Source organism: Sciurus vulgaris, assembly GCF_902686455.1.
Source record: "Sciurus vulgaris genome assembly, chromosome: 4".
NCBI classification, from domain to species: Eukaryota; Metazoa; Chordata; class Mammalia; order Rodentia; family Sciuridae; genus Sciurus; species Sciurus vulgaris.
Genome location: NC_136464.1, coordinates 15,260,321 through 15,282,897, shown reverse-complemented (window position 1 = coordinate 15,282,897; position 22,577 = coordinate 15,260,321). Strand labels below are relative to the sequence as shown.

The window sequence follows — 22,577 nt, the reverse complement described above, 5'->3', positions numbered from 1 at the left end:
GTGGTAGAGCACTTCCTAACATGTGTAAGACTCTGTTTGATCCTTATGACCATCCACACCCCCCCATCCTTGCTGCATATCACAAAGAATAAGCTTTGTACAAATTTAAAAATAAGCTAACCAGTAAGTTAGGGAACCCCAGGATAGAATGCAAATTGTGACAAATGAATCTACCCATATTATTGCAAATGCCACAGTCTCACAAAAAATGACTTAACGGTAGCTTTGGAAAAACAGTTTTGATACTAAAAGGAGAAACCCATACATACATACACTGTATTCTGTTTGGTAAATTTGTTTCTCACAGATACAAGTTAATAGTTTCTAATAATACTTTATGTGTTTATTGGATATGAACAAATAAATAATTTGTATTTAATGGGAGCCAGGATTCTTAACTTTAAGGGAAAAGGTTAAAAATGCAAAGGGGGCTGTGGCTGTAGCTCAGTGGTAGAGCACTTGCCTTGCACATGTGGGGCACTGGGTTCAATCCTTAGCACCACATTAAAAAAATAAATAAAGATATTATGTTCATCTACAACTAAAAATATTGTAAAAAAATAAAAAAGTTATCTAAAGATTAAGGTTAAAATGAATCGTTTGATGCTAGATTAGAGCCTGAGAGAGTAGCATGAATTCATGTTTGTTTTAATAAAAAGATAGAAGTGAATGTGTATGTGTACATGAGGTAGGATGCATGCAGTTATTTCCTAGCTCTGTTTGTTGAGAGGGCCTGGAAGCTGTGACACCCATCTGTGGATGCATTAAATAGATGAGTAGATGTAGTTGAAGAAATCATTAATAAACTAGAAGGTAAATATAAAGAAACAATCCAGAGTTCAGAAGAAATAAATAGAAGCAATACAAGATGCAAAGAATGAAAAGAGGTTAAAGACAGGGAGGATATAATGAAAAATTCTGAGTATATTTAATAGGAATTTCTGAAGGAGAAAATGGAAAATAGTAGAGGAAATATTTTAAAACCTCATCATGCTATGGGGATATAGACACCACACACATTGTAGGTGCCATCTGGTTCACATGTAAAATAGAATTTACTGGGAAATTTTTATAATCCAAGAGGTAGAAGAATTTCATGTGATTTCATAAGCTCTAAGAATTTTTGGGGGGTACCAGGGATTGAACTCATGGGCACTCAGTCACTGAGCCACATCCCCAGCACTATTTTGTATTTTATTTTAGAGACAGGGTCTCATTGAATGGCTCAGTGCCTCGCCATTGCTGAGGCTTGCTTTGAACTTGTGATCCTCCTGTCTCAGCCTCCTGATCAGCCTCCCGAGCCTGCTGGGATTACAGGCTTGTGCCACCATGCCTGGCGCATATGAAGAAATTAGGTCAGACATAATTGTTCTGCATGCATGCACCAGCATTTCAGGAAGAAGCTATGAATCCTACAAGACTCTCCAGTTCTTTTTAGGTATGAGCAGGGATAATATATGTGTGAAAAATTTCTTGACGAAATTTTTCGTCAAGAAAAAATTTTAGTTAGCAGTGATCCAGAGAAGGTTTCTGGAGTTCTGTGACTGATATTATCATAATTTTTCATTGAGCATTCAAAAAGCAAGAAAAGGATACATATAATTTTTTATGATTACCTGCTATCAATACTTACGTCAAATACATAGTAATTAAAGCAGTGTAAAACTGCCACAAAAACAGATAAGCCAATGAACCATGATAGTAATTATAAAAACAGGCTCACGTAAAAGACAGTCCCTGACTTAGCATGGTTCTACTTAACTATTTTTTGACTTTACAGTGGTGTGATAGCAGCATGCATTTTGTAGAAACTGTACTTTGAATTTTTATCTTTTCTAGACTAGGGATGGGCACAACACTCTTGTGATGCTGGGCAGCAAAAGTAAGCTGTATCTCCCAGCCATCTGTGCTGTCACTATGGTGAAGAGTTGATACACTGCAGTGTATAGTATTGCTAAGCTGAGGTTGGGTAGGCTAGTTGTATTAAATGCATTTTTGATGTATGTCATTTTTAACTTAAAATGGATTTGTTGGGATGTAACCCCATCATAATCATGGAGCTTCTGTGTTTATGATTTCTTAGTTCTTTTTGTGTTCTTTATGAGGCTGGGTACTTCATAAAGGAAAGAGATTAATTTAACTCACAGTTTGAAAGTTCAAGATCAGGTAGCTCCATCTGTTCAGCCTCTGGTGAGGGTCCTCCTGACTGTATCACAAAGTGGCAGAGAAATGGAAAAGGAAACTGCCATGTGTAGAAGAAGCCAAGCACATGGGGTAGCCTTGTTTTATAACATTCTCTCTTTAGAGAACTAACTTTGTCCTGGGAGAACTACACTTCTAAGAACTACTTCTAAGATACTAACCACATGATCTAATTACCTTCCATTAGGCCACACCTCTTAAAGGCTCCCCCATCTCAACACCACCATACTGGGGACCAGGCTGACAGCATATGAACTTTTGGGGGCACATATCCAAACCACAGAATATGGTTGCCTGATTTATGAAAAAAAAAAAATGAGGGGCTGGAGTGGTAGAGTACTTGCCTAGCATGTGTGAGGCACTGGGTTCGATTCTCAGCACTGCATGTAAATAAAATAAAATTGAACAAAAGATCCATTGACAACTAAAAAATATTTATTATAAATAAGTGACAATGCCATACAACAGGAAAAAGGATGGTTTTGTGAGTAAATGATACTGCATACATTAGAGCTCTGAAAAGTTGTATCTAGACCCCTATGTCACATGGAAAAATTAATTCCATACAGATTGTGAATCTAAATGTGGAAGCTAACACAGTACAATTTCTGGCATATGACATTAACATAACATACTAGGAACTTTGAAGTAGATGATGATTTCTTAAGCAGGATACAAAAGATTGACTGTGGAAAAGTATGATAAATTATACTCAAATATTAAGAAAAAACATCATTAAGAGAGTAAACAGAGTAAGCTATAAGATTAGAGAAGGCATTTATAATACACACACCTCACACATACATAAAACCTATCCCGAATTAAAATTTATCACAAATCAGTAGTAATAGAACTTATAATAGAAAAATGGACAAGATACTTGAACAGGTACACACAAAAGACAATATTCAAAAGGGTAATACATCTGAAAAAGATTTTAACTTCTTTAGTAATGAGAGAAATGCACACAAAAGCACAGAAAAATGCCAGTGCTTACCTACAAGAATATTTAAAATGAAGAGGATAATTTTTAAGTGTTGGCGTCAATGTGGAACAATTGGACATTTCATATTCTGTGTTTTCAAAGTCCAAATGGTAAACAGTTTGAAACTATTGCATAGGGTATGCTTGTGATCCAGGAATTCTGTGTCTAGGGCACCAGGAGACATTTGATTTGTCTGGGGCTTGACTTTATATTGCTGCTGAGCATGGGTTATTTTACATTTTTAAAGGGTTGAAAGAAGGAGGGAAATAAGGATGGGGGAATGTAAAGAAGCAAGGAAGGAAGCAAAGCAAGATGGAAGGGAGGGAAAGACGTAAAAGAGGGGACAGAAGTCAGGGAAGAATTTGTGACTGTGTACTCAACACCATTTGAAATGTTTCTTCTCTAAGTCCTTGATAGAAAATATTTGCCAACTCTGTTATGTTAATACCCAGCAGAGAGCTGCTGAGGCTCTCCAGGAGAGGTGTATAAGCATATACATAGCAGCATGGCTTCAGTAGCTCCAGCCTGGAAATCATCTAGATGTCTATCAACAGTCAGAACAGTACAGAAATTGGTATTCCACACAATGGAACGATGAAGATGGCAGGAACAAATGTAACATTGAGACAAAGAAGCCAGACACAAAACAGGAGATGCTCTGTTGATCAGTCTACCTAGAGGTCAAAGATGGCAAAACTATTTGATGGTATGAAAAGTCAGGGTAGAGCTTATTTTTGGAAGACTAGGGCTAGTGACAAGAAGGGGGCCCAGGGGAATTCTTTCATTTCTGAGAAGTTTTTATGAATCATAGTTTTAAATATTAATTCTTTTCAATTTCTGCCCATCTTTGTTTCTTCCTTTATTACCTCTTCACTTTCTTGACTGTTTTCCTTCCTTTCTTTAATGCCTCATTAAACTTTCAGGGGAGTCTGTTCTTCCTTGGGCACCTCATAAAATGAGATACTCTGCCCCCCATTTCTTATCAGAGTTTAGTCAATTCTGTTTTCATCTCTCTTTCTTTTATGTCTATTCTTTTCTTAATATTTGAATTTCTGATTTAAGGTTGGTTTTTAACACTCTAAATGTTGGCTTGATTGTATTTAATTCTGTTTGGAGAACTTAAGAGTCTTCTGCTTTTGTTTTTGTGTTTGAATTTTCCAGAGAAATATGCATTGGTTAGGGAGTGATGGATCTGGTGTTTGATTTTTTAAATAATAACTACATAGATTAATTTTTTTGGCACTGTTATAATTTTATAAGTTTCCTAGTTTGTGATAATTTTCTGTTATGGTTTGGATGTGAAGTGTCCCCCAAAAGCTCATGTGTGAGACAGTGCAAGAGGGTTCAGAGGAGCAATGATTGGATTGTAAGAGTCTTAACTCAAACCTTGATTTAATCCCATAATAGGGATTAGTTTAGTGGTAACTAAAGTGGTAGGGTGTGGCTGGAGGAGGTGGGAATTGGGGCGTGGCTTTGGGTATATGTTTGCATCTGGTGAGTGGAATATCTCTCTGCTTCCTGATTAACATGTGAGCCACTTCCCTCTGCCACACTCCTGCTCCCTGATGTTCTGCCTCACCTTGAGCCTCAAGGAATGGAGCTGACTGTCTATGGATGGAGACCTCTGAAACAGTGAGCCTTTAAATAAACGTTTCCTCCTCTGCAATTGTGCTGGTCAGGCCATTTAGTCACAGTTGTGAAAAAGCTGGATAAAATGTCTTCTATCAGAATAGCAAAAATTTGATGGTAGTGTTAAGGATACGTGTACTCTGAATATGGTTTTTTTTTTCATTTTTGCAAGAATTTAATTTTTTTCACTATATTTCTTTATGCCTCAGCCTCCAAGGTATCAAAACTCACCTCTCTTTTATGCCCTGTCCTTTATTTCTCCTCTGATACTAAACTTAAGATTGCTCCTTCAAATTGTGCCCACTGGTAAGTCTTGTTCTTATAGGGGATATCTTGGTCTACAAGGACACTGCTGCAATATTTTCCTACATGACACAGACCTACATATCAGCTTTAGACTTGAGGCTAGCTCCCGCCTTTTCCTCTGTTTTCCATGGTGTATCTGGTTGAGATCTTGCATACCGCAAATCCTTGCAGTGTCTTGGGAGCAAAAGAGATTCCTTCCTTGGATTTGTTTCTTCTTTTTTAACCTACAGTTGCTTTGAAGTCTAGTCATTTCTGTTGTCAGGTTATGAGAGGGTGTAGTTTTGGGGAAATTTTCTTTTAAAAATTCTTATTTTTTCTTTTCCTTTGGAGGACACATTGGGAGACTGCATAGGTGACCTCTGTTGGTTTCAGTTATCCTATTTCTTTATCACATTAAAATGGAATATTATCCAGATGCAGTTGTGCAGACTTGTAGTCCTAGAGACTCTTGAGACTGAGGCAGGGCAATCACAAGTTTGAAGTCAGCCTGGGCAACTTAGCAAGATTCTCAGTAACTTAGTGAGACCCTGTCTCAAAACTAAAAAGGACTGGAAATGTACCTCAGTGACAAAACCTCCCTGAATTCAATCCCCAGTACAAAAGCAAACAAACCAAAAACTACAATAAAAACAAACAAAACAAAAAACTGGAATTTTAAAGGAATTAATTTTCCAATTACTTATTATTTTATAGGAGTGCAATTTATTTGCTTTAACGTGGTGAACTCATTTTTTTTTAACTTTAGTAGCTTTTCTTGAAGATGTTTTAAGAATTTTCAAGTTGCTTATCAATAGGGTTGTTTCTTTTTCCTTTCCAAATCATGCAGTTTACTTTTGTTCTTATTGCACTGGTTAGAGACTATAGTGCCATATGGAATAGAATTACTTCAGGTGTAGGGCGAAAGCATTAACCTTTACCTTTGTGTATGATGTTGCCTATTGTTTTTTTTGTTGTTGTTGTTTGCCCAGCAGTGATCAATTTAGCTCCAAAGGAAGCTTTCATTCACTCCACAGGCCCTTACCCCCATTTCCAAAACTTACACGGAATCTCCTTCTCCTTCTGAATCTCATTTTTTCAGATAAAGATCATTTCTTTTTAAGGAAATCACCTGATAGGACTATCTAAGAAAATCTCCCTTTCTTCAAGTCACCCATGCCATATAATAAAACCTAATCACCGGAGAGACTACCACATCCTATGTGCAGGCCCCTCCAACAGTCAGGGTTCTTTAACACAGGAGATTATATGAGGAGGCTGCAATTGTGGGTTATTTGGGAATTCTGAGGACCCTACATCATTTCTGATTTGTGTTAAAGTTCACTAATCTCTTTTTCTGCATAGTCTTATCTGCTGTTAATTTCCATACAATTTATTTTTTATAAAAGCTGTATTGAGATATAATTCATACACTACCTCCCACATGTATTAGTCAGAATATAGAACAGCAACTACCTAGGACTGGCAAGGATGAGTAGAATGTGTGTCTGAGGATGTATGTGTTTCTCTGGAGAAACCTACATTTTCCCTAGATTTCTCTATCATCTATTCTCTCCTCTCTTCTCACCTCTCCCTCTCTCTGTCTCTCTCCTTCTCTAGAGAGATTTTAAAGAGTTGATTCATGAAAGTTCAGCAGCTGGCAAGTCTAGTATCTGCAGAGCAGGTCAGCAAGTTGAACATTCAGACAGGATGTCTTTTTCTCCAGGAAGTCTGTTTGTGGCCTTAATGAAAGGCTCCTCTAATTGGATGACACCTGCCTACATTATTGAGAATAATTTTCTTAAAGTCAGTGGTTGTAGATGTTAACCACATCAACAAAATAACTTCATAGCAGCATATAGATGATTGTTTGATTCAACAGCTAGGTTCTGTCCTTGTTCACACATAAATTGGCTATCATTCCATGAAATTTATCCACTTATAGGGTCAAACTGAATGTTTTCCCCTATATTCACAGAGTTGTACAACCATCACCACAATGAGTTTTAAAGCATTTTTATCTTCCCCGTAATTCATTAGCAATCATTGCCTATTAACACTCCCCTCATCCTTGCCAGAACTGTCTAGGCAGTCACTGTTCTGTTTTATCTGAGGATTTGTTTATTTTGGACATTTCATGCAAATGGAATCATACAGTATGAAGGTTCTCAGTTTGTTTTACATTAACAATATTTTCAAGGTTTATTAATATTGTATCATGTAGCGATATTTTGTTTCTTTTTATTGCCAAAAATGTTTTATTATATGTATATACCACATTTTGTTGACTCATGCATCACTTGGTGAACATTTGAGTGTTTGCAGTTTTTGTCTGTTTAGAGAATTCACCTGTGCACATTCACGTGGAAGTTTAAGTGGAAATATGTTTTCTTTGGGAGTAGACTTTCTGGGTCCTATGTTAACCATACTTTTATACTTTTGAGGAAAACTGCCAGACTGATTTCAAGGCTGCTGTATTATTTTACATTCTCACCAGCAGTGTCTGCCCCCCACTCACTGTCTTCAGCAGCACTGGTTATCGCCTATCTTTTTGAGTGTAGTCATCCTGCTTGGTGCGAAGTGGTATCTCGGGGTGTGGATTTTTATTCCCTCAGTGGCTAATGATGCTAATTGTCATTTCATGTGCTTTTTTGGCCATCTTCTTTGGAGATATGGGTATTCAGACTCTTTGCCCATTATTTAATTGGAGCATTTCTCTTTTTATTATTGGACTTGTAAGACTTCTTTATATAGTCTGGATATAAGTCCCTTATCAAAGATATGATTTTCAAACATTTTCTCTCATTCTATGGATTGTCTTTTCACTTTCTTCACAATGTCCCTTGAAGCACAAAAGTTTTTAATTTTGATAAATCCTTTTCTTTTTTCCTGTTGTTATATTTCTGGTGTTATTTGAGAAAACTTTACCCAATGTAAGATCCCAATATTTATTCCTATATTAAAGATTTTAATAGATCTAGCTTTTATATTTAGGACTATAATCCATTTGAGTTAATTTTAGTGTTGTTGTATAGGGATCAGCTCATTTCTTTTACATGTGGAAATCCAGCTATCCAAGCACTATTTATTGAAGAGACTGTTCTTTCTCCTTTGAATTTATTCCTGATTTTGTATATTTTATCTTTCATCTTTAGAAATTGTATTTTGATCCTTTTTTTTCTTTTCATTTCTCTCCTTAAACTCATGGTCTGTGCTATACTCTTGAGCATAGGGAGCATACTTTAATATACTCCTCTGCTAATTTCATCTCATGTGTTTTTTCTGTTGATTTTTTAAAAACTCATCATGGGTTAGATTTTTAGCATGGTTATTTTTATGGCGTTCTGAACATTGTGAATTTTTGTGGTTTATTATTTGATTTTTTCCTATTATACAAGAATATTGGACTTTGTTCTAGCATGCAGTTATGTTACTTAAGATCTGTATGAACCCTTAAACATTGTATTATAAGATTTGTTAGGCTGTGTACATGGCAACCATAAGTCCAATGTTAGTTTATGTCCCCAACAAAGGCAGTATTTTTTATGGTTTCTGTACAATTCCCTTTGCCTTAGGAGGTCCCTCCATTCTGGTGTGAATACAAACTATTTCCATTTGATGTAAGCTCTGGCATTGTTTTACTTACAGTTTTCTATTGGTTCTTTTCTAGCTTCAGGATGTCTCTTCTACTAACGGGTTCAACCAAAGATTCAAGATTTTGGTGTGCAGTTCTCTTTTCTAGCACTTTGTCTTGCAAATTCTAGCCATAACAGCCTCTAAGAACTTTGATCTTTGTATTTTTAACTAAATGAGATATCTGGCCTCTGTTGGGGTTTAAATATCATGAGTACATCCTCAAATCTGCCTCCAGGCAGCAAGCTGGGGCAGTACTCCCCTCTATTATGTTTGAAAATAGTTGTTGTTTAACATAGTTTGTTTAATTTTCTTTTTATGACTAAGGTCTATTCCCAGAATGGCTAATCCTCCATGGGCAGAAGGGGCATCTTCTGTTTGTATGCATTGTTTTATAGTAAACAGCACGGAAGTCTTGGTTTTGTTATTTTTTAAATCTTGTCTGACAATTTTTGTTTTATATCAGTGTTTAGTCAATTTTGGATTAGTGTAGCAGTATTGTTAACTGAGTTTAAGCTACTACTATCATAGTGTTTATTTAAAATTTTTGATCCTCTTTTCCCCTCTTTTGTCCTTTAAGTCCGCTTTATCACCTTTATTGGATTTTTAGCTATACTTCTTTTGTGTTTGTGTTAGTGACTGCTGTAGTGATTGTAGTAGTCATCTTTATCTTATCTCGGTCTACCTTGAGTCAGCATTACACTGCTCCATGTACAAGGTACGCTTTTTACAGCAGAGCAGTTCCCTTTGCACCTTTCCTGTCTTCTGACATTATGTCAATTACTGCCATTTAGTTCTCTTCCACATATGTTATAAACTCCTCAGTGCATTACTGTTTTTACTTCAAAGGGACAAATTTTTTATTAGGCAATCATGATAAGTGAAATATACCCACATATTGACCATTTCTGGAAAGCATCCCTTTTCCTGTAAAGAATTCCCCTTTGCTATATTTTTTCTTTACTCAATGTTTTAAAAACATTTTTAAAAATATGTTTTTCAGTTTGGGCCACAAATGATCTCAGCTTTCATGTATCCGAAAGATGTTTTTATCATATGTGTGTATGTCTTCATATTTGAAGAATACTTTTGCCGAAAATCACACTCTTTGTTGGTGGATAGTTTTTCAATAATGTGACGATGTGATTTCATTTTCTTCCAACTTCCATTTTTCCTCTTGAGAGTTCCTCTATCAGTTTTTTTCTCTTTTGAAAATAATGTTTATTCTCCCCACCTTTTTTTTTTAAAGATGGACTTTTTCTTAGTTTTTTGATTTTAGTAATTTTAATGTTATGTACTTAAGTATGCGTCTTAATTTTTATTGATTGTGAATTTTTTGTAGCTCGGTGTTTTTCCTCATTTTCTCAGTTTCCCGCCATTATCTCTTCAAATACTACATCCGTTTCTACTCTGTCCTCTGTATTTGGGAGTCTACTTCACTTATGTTAGACTTTGTATTATGTCCCTAATTTTTCGGTCAGCTTTGTATTTTATGTCTTTGCATCTCTTTTGATCTATATTCCAATTCACTAATTCTTTTTTATTTATTTTGATTGATTTCATTTGAGTTGTACACAAATGGGGTACAACTGTTGTTTCTCTGGTTGTACATGAAGTAGTTGCATCATTTGCATAATCATACATGTACATAGGGTAATGATGTTTGTCTCATTTATTACTATTTAACATAGCACCCAGTGCTCACTGTACAAAGCAGATTAATTCAAGATTCTGTGTGTCATCAGTTAATGCTGTACAGGTAGGCTGTTCTGCCAGTCTGTCCAGTGATTTTTCATGTGGCAGTTATTTAGCAGGTTGATGGTTCTGGTTGGTCTCAGTAGCCTGAGTTCCCATGGCTGTTGGTTCTTGCTGGCTGATTGATCTGGAATGCTCAGCTGGAATGACTGTTCTTTGCTGTATTTGGCCTATCATCCTCCAGTAGTACAGGCTGGGCTTTTACGTATTGTGTTTTTAGAATAGACTTTTGAGAGACCTAAGTTCAGAATTTTTATTCTATCACTTCTGTTGCATTTGATTGATCTGAGAAAGTCACAGTGTCAGTCTAATCTCAAAGGATGAAAAATACCTCACTTTTTTTTTTTTTTTTTTTTTTTTTGGAGCAAAGACAGACTAACATGTCATAATGGTGAATATAGAGAGGAATTTACATTAATTATTTGTAACTCATTTAATTCTTCTTATTTTGTTATTAACATATAACTAAATGCCATAAAATTCACCACTTCAAGCTGTAGAATTGAGTGGCTTTAGTAAAATAAATCTTTAACCATCACCGTTGTCTAATATGGAATATTTTAATCATTCCCTAACAAAGCTTCACTTTCTTTAGAGTCACTCATAATTCTTCCCTTACTCCAGCACTTGAAAACCATTAATTTACTTTCTTTCTCTGTTGGTTTGCCTATTCTTGACATTTTGTTGTAATGAAATCCTGCAGTATGTGGTCTTTTGTGTCTGCCTTTTTTCACTTAGTGTAATTTTTCAGGGTTCATCCTTGATGAATATATCAATTCTTATATGTGAATAACATCCAGTTGCTTGGATATGGTGCATTTGTTTATCCATTTGTGAGTTAGTGGACATTTAGGTTATTTCCATTTTCTCGTTTTTGTGAATAATGCTTCTATAAACATTGTATAAAAATTTTTGTGTTAACCCATTTCTATTTCTTTTTGTATATATAGTTAGAAGTGGAATTTTTAGCAATATGTCTATGTTAAAATTTTAAAAACTGTCAAACAGTTTTCCAAAGCTGCTGTACCATTTTATCATCAGTAGTGTGTGAGAATTTTCAGTTGCATTGCATCCTTGCCAACACTGGTTATTATTTATCATTTTGATTAATACTATTCTAGTGGGCGTGAAGTGATATCTCATTGTGGTTTCGATTTGTAGTTTCCATATGATGAATGGTGCTCTTTTCATGCAGTTATTGACCATTCATATATATTTTTTAGAAAATGTTTATTCAAGTCCTTTGCCTATTTTGAATCTGGATTATTTGCTTTTTCTTGTAGAAATTCTAGAGTTATTTATATAACAGGGAACAAATTATGTGCATGTGTGAATATGTTACAATGAATCCCAATATAATATATAATCATAATGCACTAATACAAAGAAAACAAAAATAAGGCAAGTAAGCAAGCAAGAATTGGGAAAATAAAATACAAATGAAGTAAAAACAAAATAAAAAGTTATTTATATAATCTGAGTATTAGGTTATTTATCAGAGACATGACTTGCAAATATTTTCTTCCATTTGGTGTTGTCTCTTCACTTTTTTCATGGTGTCCTTTGAAACGTAATTTTTTTCTTCTTATTGATATCCAGTGTATTTGTTTCCCCCACCTTCTTGGTTGCCTATGCTTTGGGAATCATATCTAAGAAACCGTTGCATTCGTGACATGTAACTATATTGTCTTCTAAGATTTTTATAGTTTTAGCTCTTCTGTTTAGATTTCTGATCTATTTTGAGTTAATTTTTGTTCCAAATTCATAATCCACTTTTGTGCTGTTATTTGCACCTATGTTATATTTTTATGTGGTATAAGTGCAGCTGTACCACTGTAAATATTTATATATAATTTATCTTAATGTTATATATCTTAATATTATATATAAAATATATAAATTTACATATAATATTATATATGGAAGTATATATAGAAACATATAAAATCAGGTAACAGAAAAAAAGAAGAAATATAAATTTTTACTGCAATTTATTTAAAATAATTACCATTACCAGTGCTCTTTATTTTTTTGTATGGCATTGAAGGGTGGTCTGAGGTTACTTGGTTTCCCTTGAAGAGCTCCTGAAATATTTCTTGAGAGGTGGACCTACTCACAGTGAATTCTTTGGCTGCTGTCAAATTTTTCTACCTGACTTTCATCATTTTTATTATAATGTATCTGTTTGTGAATCCTTTGTGTTTTTCCTGTTTAGAATTTGTTAGGCTTCTTGAATATGTAGATTAGTGTTCTTGATTGAATTTGGGGAGTTGTAGAAATTATTTCTGCAAGTGATGTTGGGCGTCTTCTCTCTCTGTCCAGCACTCCATCGCACCGCGTTGGTGAACCTAATGGCATTACACATTCTCAGTTCTGTTTGCTGTCTCCTTTCTCTTTTCTCTCCATATTTCAGACTGTAATCTATGTTGATTCATCTTTAAGTTTGCTAATTATTTCTTCTGTCTGTTGAAATGTATGGTTAAGTGCCTCTAGTTTATTTTTTTAAATTTTAGTTATTGTACTTTTCAACTTTATAATTTTCTTTTAATAATTTCTATATATTTGTTCATATTCTTTATTTGATAACATTGTATTTATTTCTTACCTTTATTTCTTTAAACATGTTTAAAAATTTCTGTCTTTAATTATTTTTAATATTTTTATTATCTTGTCTCTTTTACTTCAGTGGTTGGACTGGCATTTTTCATTTTTATTATTCATGCCTTTTTTCCCCTTGATGTGTTTTAGTACTTTTTTTTCACACATAGGGGCTGCAGTTGATGGCTTCACTTAGCTTCATTCCTTGAGGATGTCCTGCTCTGACATCTCCTGGCCTTGCTGTGACATCTCCTGGCCTTGCTGGATTTGAAGCTCATGACTCCTGTTGCTTGTTTAAACTTTACTAATTATGAATCTTGCTTGGAATTCCTGCTTCATCACCTGATAATTCCCTTTTCTTTTTAGGGTAGCCTATGTTGTGAAAAATGTTGTGGGTAAATTTTTTGCATTGAATTTGTGTGTATACATTTTTGAAATTCATTGAGAATCTTATGAAGATATTTTTAAAAGTTGCACATCTGTTTTAGAGGGTACATATTTTTCAAAACTGTGTGGTTTATTTGCATATCATATGCTGAATTTGTCATTATGTTTTATTCTGACATTTTTCTGTTTGTGTGTCTGTAAATGAGAAGCCATCTGGGCTGGTTTTAAAATTTAAACAAAATAGAATTGATGACTTCTCTTTAGTTTTATTGTGTTCCACAGGTTGGTTTTAGAACCGTAAAGTAACAATGTATTCTGCAAAAACTATTAGATATTGATCCAGTATTCTGGAAAGGAAGGTTCAGTGGTTGGTGTGTCTGGGGTTGTTTATTTAGGTACCAGGGCTTGAACCCAGGGGTGCTTAACCACTGAGCTACATCCTCAGCACTTTTTAATATTTTATTTAGAGATAGGATCTAAGTTGCTTAGGGCCTCACTACATTGCTGAAGCTGGCTTCAAACCTGAGATCCTCCTGCTGCAGTCTCCTGAGCCACTGGTGTTACAGGCACGGGCAGCTGTGTCTTTTAGTGTAAGAGGTAGCATGGGTTGCTCTTGTCTAGCTTTGTTTGTCTAGATGTCACCCTACCCAAATTCCTATTGTTGCTGGCAAATTTTATTATTATTTCAGTGATAATCTATGAGGAAGATGTTAGATGTTGGGAGCTAAATTCAGACCCTTCATTCACAGTAAAAGGATTTTTTTTTCCTGATTCCTATGCGGCCAGAAATTTCATAAAGTACTTCCAGTACTCCATTTCTTATTTTGGATCATCAAGTAGTGTTTTACATGTAGTGGGCACTCAATAAATTTTGTTTTCTACTGAGTGAATTAATTAGTGGTACCATGTAATAAATTCTCTATGGAATAGTAACTTAATCTTTTAAGCATAACACTAAAAATGAAAGCTTTTAATAACATCATTGTTCTTACAAAACTTATATGAATTTGTTTTTGAAAATTGATGATGTAGAAACAGCTTACTAGAATAAGATAACCATCATTAACTTTTTCAAAGGCATATTTCTACATTCAAAAATAAAAGCAATTATTTTAAACATAATGCTTCGGTATCCTTGTTTTACTTAATTTATCATGAACATTTTACTTTGATACTAAATTTTCTTTTAATTATTTCATAATGTAATACACTTTATTTAATAAGAAGGGAAAATGTTTACGAGGGTGACATGATGTTGATTGGGCAACGGTTTCCAACCTAAGTTAATATTATGCCCCAAATATGTGTTGAGAACATAAGTTTTATGTATGAACTTTTACCCAATCTGAAATTTTAGGATTCTGTTGTCATGTCAGTGTTTAAACATAACTTAAAATCTCATTTATGAAGATATAAAAGAGCTCATAAATCCTGTGCTTTTTAATTCAATTTCAAATAGAATTACAGGTAAACACAAGCTTTGAAATTTTTCTAGCCTCAAGATGATACACCTTTATGGAAATTAATTTAAAATGATTTTTTTGTTCATTTTATTTTCTCAAAGAATCTGATGCTGTATAATTTTCTATATTTTAATAAAATAAACTGTATAATTTTCTATAATTTTTAAACTTTGTATTTTTTATTCTTTTTAATTATAAATATAATTAAGATGCATTTAACATCTTTTACAAAGCTATATTATTCACATTTTTGTATCTTCATAGAAAACATTCATATGAATTTTTAAGAAATATGTTAAAAAATCTCCTTAGCTATGATTTTTAAGTTTCATATTATCTCTGCATTTTATAGAAGATGAAGTAAAATTTCAGCATAGAATTTATTGTTCTTATAAAGGTGAAGTACAGGTGTTATGCATTTAAAAAAATTTGGAAAATGCCCTTTGGCATTTGTTATGGTTCAGATTTTTCAAATAAATTCTTTGTCTTGTTAGCTGTGAAGCTAACCTTCATCATGTAGGTCTTTGTAATACTTTTGCTATTTTTCTTTAGCCTGCCAGTGTAACGGACACAGCACTTGCATCAATAACAATGTGTGCGAACACTGTAAAAATCTCACCACAGGAAAACAATGTCAAGACTGCATGCCAGGTTATTATGGAGATCCGACCAATGGAGGGCAATGCACAGGTAAATGTTTTTCAATGTATTTTTACTAATGAAAAGAAAATTGAGAAAGAAGTGCCCCTTGTGGGGATTGTATGTATCGCTAAAGAACAATTCTTCATTCAGCTTCAGTATTTCTGGGAGGTAATATCTATTTGTCAGGGACTTTGGGAACTATAAAAATTCTGTGATACACTGCTTTAAAAATACATCTTACTTCAAAAACATGAATTCATATTCACTGTAGGAAATTTATCAAATGCAGATAGATAAAAATTACATATAATCAAAGACTATCATTGCTGATGCGTTTGTTTTTATAGTAGATCATTGCCTTGACTTTTGAAATAAAAAGCAATTAAAGGTTATAGGTATATGCCTCACATCAGGTAGGACTTACTTTTGGACAGGTGATAGTATAACATAGCATAGTGTAAATATGAGGTAGCAATTGTCACATGTTTTTGTTCACTAAACCCTACCTAATTTCTCCTTCTCTATCCTGCTGCTTCCTCTTGTTTATTTTTCCTGCTATATGGCCTTTCTTTTAAATTTTTAAAAAAATTTATTTCCTTTTTTCCTTCATAATTTGGTTCATTCTCTCTTTTTTAAATTTTTAGTTGTAGATGGACACAATACCTTTATTTAATTAATTTACTTTTTTTTTTTTTTTTTTTTTTGTGGTGCTGAGGATCGAACCCAGTGTCTCACACGTGGGAGGCAAGTACTCTACCACTGGTGGCCACAACCCCAGCCCCTAAATTTCATTTTAAAGTGAAATTTTATCATGATCTTTTCTCCCTAGATTGGACCTTACTATTAAAAAAAATTAAACTACTGTCTTTGAGTGAAACTTGCATATATGGTGTCCACAGACATATGGTGTCTCAGTGATTTGCAGTGAAAAGCAGTCTTTAGGAGGGAATAGAGCCTTGGCCTGGTCTAGATAAGTTTTTAACACTAGCTTTTAAAAATATGGATATCTGGACCACTCCCTAAAACAATTAAATCTGTATCTGGGTTGAGGTTATAGGGTGAATCTTGGGCCTTTGTTCTTTTTAAAAATTTCCCAACTGACTGTGGTTTTCACTCTAGGTTGAGACACACTAGGAAGTAATGAACCCACTCAGCCTTTGAATTAATAAATTTGCTCAGATTTGTGGAAGGGAGTTCCTTGACATGGAACGCTCTGGTCTGTCTGAAGCCTTGATATTGGACTGACTGAATTAACGTTTTCTTTGTTCTAGGCACTGTACTAATGGCTTTATATCGGCTCTATCATATTAATTTCACAAGAAACTGTATGGCCAGTGTTACTTTATCCCCATTTTATATAAGAACACAAATGCACAAAGAAGTCTGGGCTGGGGTTGTGGCTCAGTGGTAGAGCACTCACCTCCTAATGTGTAAGGCACTGGCTCGATTCTCAGCACCTCATATAAATAAATAAAGGTCCATTAAAAACTAAAAAAAAAATAAAAAAATAAAAAAAAAGAAGTAACATGTCTGATTCTTAGCCTTATGTTCACCTCACTGTAGTTATGTTAACAGGGACAGGGAAGGTCCAGAAGCTCTTAGACAAAAGCCACAGCTTAGTGCTGTGTCCAGTGGATACACAAGGTACAGTCATTGTGGGCACAGTGGAATCTACCAGATTTAATCCCCATCTACTGCAGTCATAGTATTTGGTTATTTTATGTGTATCAACTTAAAAGTCCAAGGATTTGGAAACAGTCTGTTTTCTGTCTCTGAATTTTCTATAGCCAAGAATTTTCACTAGAGGATAAGTATATTTCAGATAGATTATTTATATATTTTAATATATTATTTCCACCATTTTAATAAAAATATAATTCCGAGATGTTTTAATTCACATTACAATTTTTATCTGTAGACTCTGATGTATTTAATAAATAATAGTATATGTTTTATTTTTATAAAACTGATTTTATATATCCTTTTCAAGTTATTTTAATGCCTATGTCCATCAGGTTTTTGTGCTCAGATTTACCTAATATATTTCTGTTAATATTTATATAATGCTTCTTACCATAACCCCGACTCTAGAGTATTACTGTTTTTTAATTAAGGTGAAGTGTATTTAAGGAACTTAACTATTTTAGATGTATAATCTGATGGCACTTAGTACATTTACAGTAGTGTGCAACCTCTTTATCGAGTTTCTAAACATTTTCATCACCACAATGGGACACTGCATACTTTTTGAGCAGCCACCCCAGCCCCTGGCAAGCACTAATCTGTTTTTTGTCTTATAATTAGTTATTCTTAACATTTCATACAAATGGAATCCTACAGTGGGTGATCTCTTGTCACTGGTTTCTTCCACTTAGCATGAACTTTTTGATGTTCATTCTCATGGTGGTCTGTAGCAGTACTTCATTTTTTATGACCCAATAATAATACTCTTGTGTGTTTAAACCACTGTTTTCTATCTATTTATTCAATGATGAACATTTAGATTCTTTTCAGCCCTTTGCTGATGTTGTGAATAGTGCTTTTGTGAAACATACTGTACTGATCTTTGAATACCTCTTATCTGTTCTTCTGCATTTATACTGAGGAGTAGAACTGCTGGGTCATGTTTTAATTCTGTGTTTAACTTTTTAAGGAACTTCCAAATTATTTCCCATAGTGATTGCACCATTTAAAATTTCTCCCAGCAATGTAGAGGATTTCAATTTCTCCATTTCATCACCAACACTTGTTATTTTCCTCTTTTAGTGAATCATTCTAGTGGGTATCTCATTGTGGTTTAGATTTTCATTCCCTAAAGACTAAATGATGTTGAGTATTTTTTCATGTTTTCCTGGCTATTGTGTATTTTCTTTGAATAAATTTCTATTTAAGCTTCTTGCTCATTTAAAAAAATTGTTTTAAATGGTGGTCAAGTATACTTCACATGAACTTTATTTTTTAACCACTTTTAAGATTAAGTGCAGAGTGTCATGCAACCATCATCACCATCCTCCAAAACATTTTTCATCTTGCAAAACTGAAACTCTATACCCAGTAAACAGTTGCTCCCCATTTGCCCTCCTCCTCCCAGCCCTTGGCAATCTCCATTCTACTTAATATCTCTGTGAATTTGAGTACTCTAAGTACCTCATGTAAATAGAACCATATAGTTTTTGTCCTTTTGTGACTTTTATTTCTCTTAGTATGGTATCTTTGGGGGTCATTCATGTTGTAACATGTGTAAGAGTGTCCTTCCTTTTTAATGCTAAATAATATTATGTTGGAAATATATATATATATATATATATATATATATATATATGACTTTTTGTCTCTTTATTTGTCTAGTTGTAGACATTTGAACTGTTTCTACCTGTGAATATTGCCACCACGAGTATGGCTATATAAATGCCTTTTATATCTTTTCATGTGCCTATTGCCATTTGCATATCCTTGGAGAAATGTCTTTTCAAGTCTTGCCCATTTTTAAATTGGGTTTTGTTTTTGCTGTTGGATTTGGAAGAGTTCTTTATATATCCTGCATACTATGCCTTTATTAGATACATGAGTTTCAAATATTTTCTCTCATTTGGTTGGTTATCTTTTTACTATCTTGGTAGTGTCCCTTAAAACACAAAAGTTGGCGATATTTGTTGTTTGTATTTCATTGTCATATCTAAGAATCCATTACCAAGTGCAGTGTCATGATCATTTTAATTTTTTGTCTATATAGGAAAAAGGAACATTTGGATGGTTATAATAGCTATTAAATGTTTTAAATTAGTGTGGTAGATTTTATTGTTCTGTTAAACAGAGTGCTTTTAGAAATATGTTCCCCTTTGGGGATGATACTCATCTAAGACTTGTTCAGCTATTCCACATTAATTTTTGTTACTGACATTACATATCTGGCAAACTGAAGTACAATGCAATGGAAAATTGAATGGAATGAAAGATAAATACCTATCTTAGTCACTGTTGTATATTCTCTGGTAGTTTTATTAAACTTTAAATAATTCCTAGTTTCCATATTTCCTAAAGTTGGCACAATAGTATTTTGCTATATATGACTTTTCTATTGTGATGTGATATATAATAGTCATTTTTATTTTTTAGGGCCAAACTAGATACCTAACTAAATAAATAATATGTCACATCTGTTGAATCATTTTTCTTCTAGTAATGGCTAAAATCAATTTATAAAACCTAGAAAGTATAAATTCATGATCATTTTTTCATATTTTAGTTTACCCTACTGGGAGAAGCTTTTACTTAAACTAGTAAGTACATTTATTAAAATTCAGAGCCCATGACCGTGTTAAGAATGAAGTAGATTCATGTTTGAATGGTGAAGCTTTAAATATATTCAAGATTTTATACATTATTTTTGACTCAGCCTACGAAAGCCAAACTGAAAATGTCAAAATTATGTAAATTTACTTGTGGATTTTTTTTTTTTTAGTTTGCTTTTAGACTATGGCATTTGTGGTTAATATATTATTATGATTAACTGTTTTATTAGGGACTGGTATATGTGTCATATCAGGTTACACAAATACGTAATCTTTGTTGCTGTGGGAGAACACAGTATTGTTAAGAGTGTGGGCTTTGGGTCTATATTCTGGCAATGCCACTGTCACATCAGGTAAATTATTTGACCTTTTAGTATCTCAATTTCCTCATCTGTAAAAGGCAGCTAATGTAGTATTATAGTGAGCCTTAAATGAGATACTTTGTATATGAGATAATATATGCTTCTGGCAAATGTTAACTTCTTGATATTGCTGTTATTTTATTATCATTATTACTATTCATATCATCAGAGGGTTTAAATATTAGTAAAACATAGGACTCAGACTTTTTAACAGTATAATTGTTGTCGTATATCCAATCTGACTTATAAATTGTAGTAAAATAATCAAAGTTTCTTTGAATAGAACACCTCAATATTTTTTATGGTAGTTTGCAATGAAGGATTATTCTTGAAATTCACAAATAATGATTGAATGCTTTATAAATGCAATACATTCTGCTAGGACTTAAGTGAATATTCATTGTGTGGATACTGTAATTGTCAGGGACATAGAGACTCTTTTTGAAGGATTCAGGAAGGTCTCATAGAAGAGTTAACACAGTAGGCCCTTGAGAGTCCAGGGTAATTCACAAACTTTAGTTTTACATGATTATTATTAATTGCATGTTTTTCATTATAATTTGCTCTTTAAATAAGACAACTAAACTATAATGGTATTAATCAGTATTTTAATACTTTGTTTTATCCAATTATTAAAAAAGTAATTACTATAAGGAAAATAGCTTTCCACATCATGAAATATACAGATATTTAGAATATTCTAATCTTTTATGGCTAATAGTTTTCTTCACTTAGGCCAAATGTTTAATACCTTTTGTTTGTATAATGAATAAATTCTTTTCCTTTAACATTACAATCCTTTGGTTTAAATGAAGTTCGCTTTACTAAATGTTTTCAGTTTATATTTATTAGTTTATGTCTTTTAGTTGGTTTCATTGTTCTTTTTCAGGGCTGCTTATCTGATTTCATAATTTCTCTTAATAATTTCACTTTTACCATTCATAAAATCTTTTTATTTTTCATTTGAGGAGAGAAAAATGTTCTTTCAGTATAGTGACGGTTCTATTATTTACCTTTGTTTCTTATCAGCAAAACTTAAGGTTTTCTTTTTGACATGCTATAAATATCTGCCTCCATTAGACTTTTTCAAAAGTATTTATTATATTAATAAACACACTAGAGCCTGATACAAGCATTCTCTAAGACTCTAGGGTTGTAAAAACAAAGGTGAATTAACATTTTGACTCCTAGGATCACAATTTTTTTTTTTTTTTCATTTTAAACCCTTCTCACATGTTCACAGAAGCAAAAAGTTTAAAACCAAATGAATCTGAGCATTTTTTAAAATAAATGTAGGAAGTTTAATTTTCTCAAACTGGGAGCATTGTGCTGAATAATCTAAAACTGCAGAAAAATGAAAATCACTTGATGTGCAAATCTTAGTTATATTAATTGTTTTGACAACAAAATTATTTTCTTGAGTACACATCTATGTGGCACAGGAAAACCAACATGATTTTTAAATAATCCAAAGACAAGACTTTAAATGAATAATTATATAATTATAAATAGATATTGAATGTTTGATATAATGGTGGTGTGCTTTGGTCAAAGAATATCTTCAGAATAACTTTTTATATAAAGTCAATTATATTAAATAAATTAAGAAAAGTCTTTAAAAATCACATAAAGCAGAGTTGTTTGTTTTTAACTATAATTTAAAGCATCTCCATTGCATAGCATTTATAATGTTTTTAGCTAGTCTGTCTTCTCACTCTACTAACTTTTGGAACCCTTTGTTTTCCTTGGGTGCAGTTGCTCTAGGACAGATGGGGTTGGACCCAGAGGAATTGGCAGGAAACAGGTTAATTTTAGCTGCCGTGGCCTACAGGGGCTCATGTCTAAAAATCTCTGAACCCTGAGGCTGGAAATTCTTTAAACTTTATACCCAGTGGGAAGGAGTTTACATGGAAGAGATACTTTTTGTTCCATTTTCTTAAACTAGACAGAGGTTTTCACAAGTTTTTACCACGAAAAGCAGAAATGGTAATTTTTTTTTTTTTACAGTATTAAGCTTGTGGGCAAACTTAGCTGTTACAAGACAGAGCAACTGAGCCCTGGGAGGAAATAGGAAGCTTCAAATCACATTGAACCTTCTGCAGAACTTTTTGCTGATATCCTATTGATAAGAACAACTATGGTGAGGGTCTATGGAGAAGCTTAATTATGACTCTTCGATGAAGGGAGCCACTACAGAGTGTCCTTTGAACTTCAGATGCTCTGTACCCTAAGATTTTTTTTTAATCTTCATCTTCTTATTGTTTTCATAAAAGAGATTCCAAAAATGAGGAGAACTGAGACTATGAAAACTTTGGCATGCATTGTCCAGTGTTTTAGATTGACTTGA

The 22,577-nt window shown here is 33.4% G+C and overlaps 1 protein-coding gene across 1 annotated transcript in view; it reads left to right on the top strand.

Annotated features, from left to right (window-relative positions):
• ATRNL1 (attractin like 1) overlaps nt 1–22,577 on the top strand; it is a 746,355-nt gene that overhangs the window by 177,638 nt on the left and 546,140 nt on the right. Inside the window, 1 exon segment of the mRNA XM_079136646.1 lies at nt 15,487–15,624. Coding sequence (XP_078992772.1) covers nt 15,487–15,624 — 138 coding nt within the window.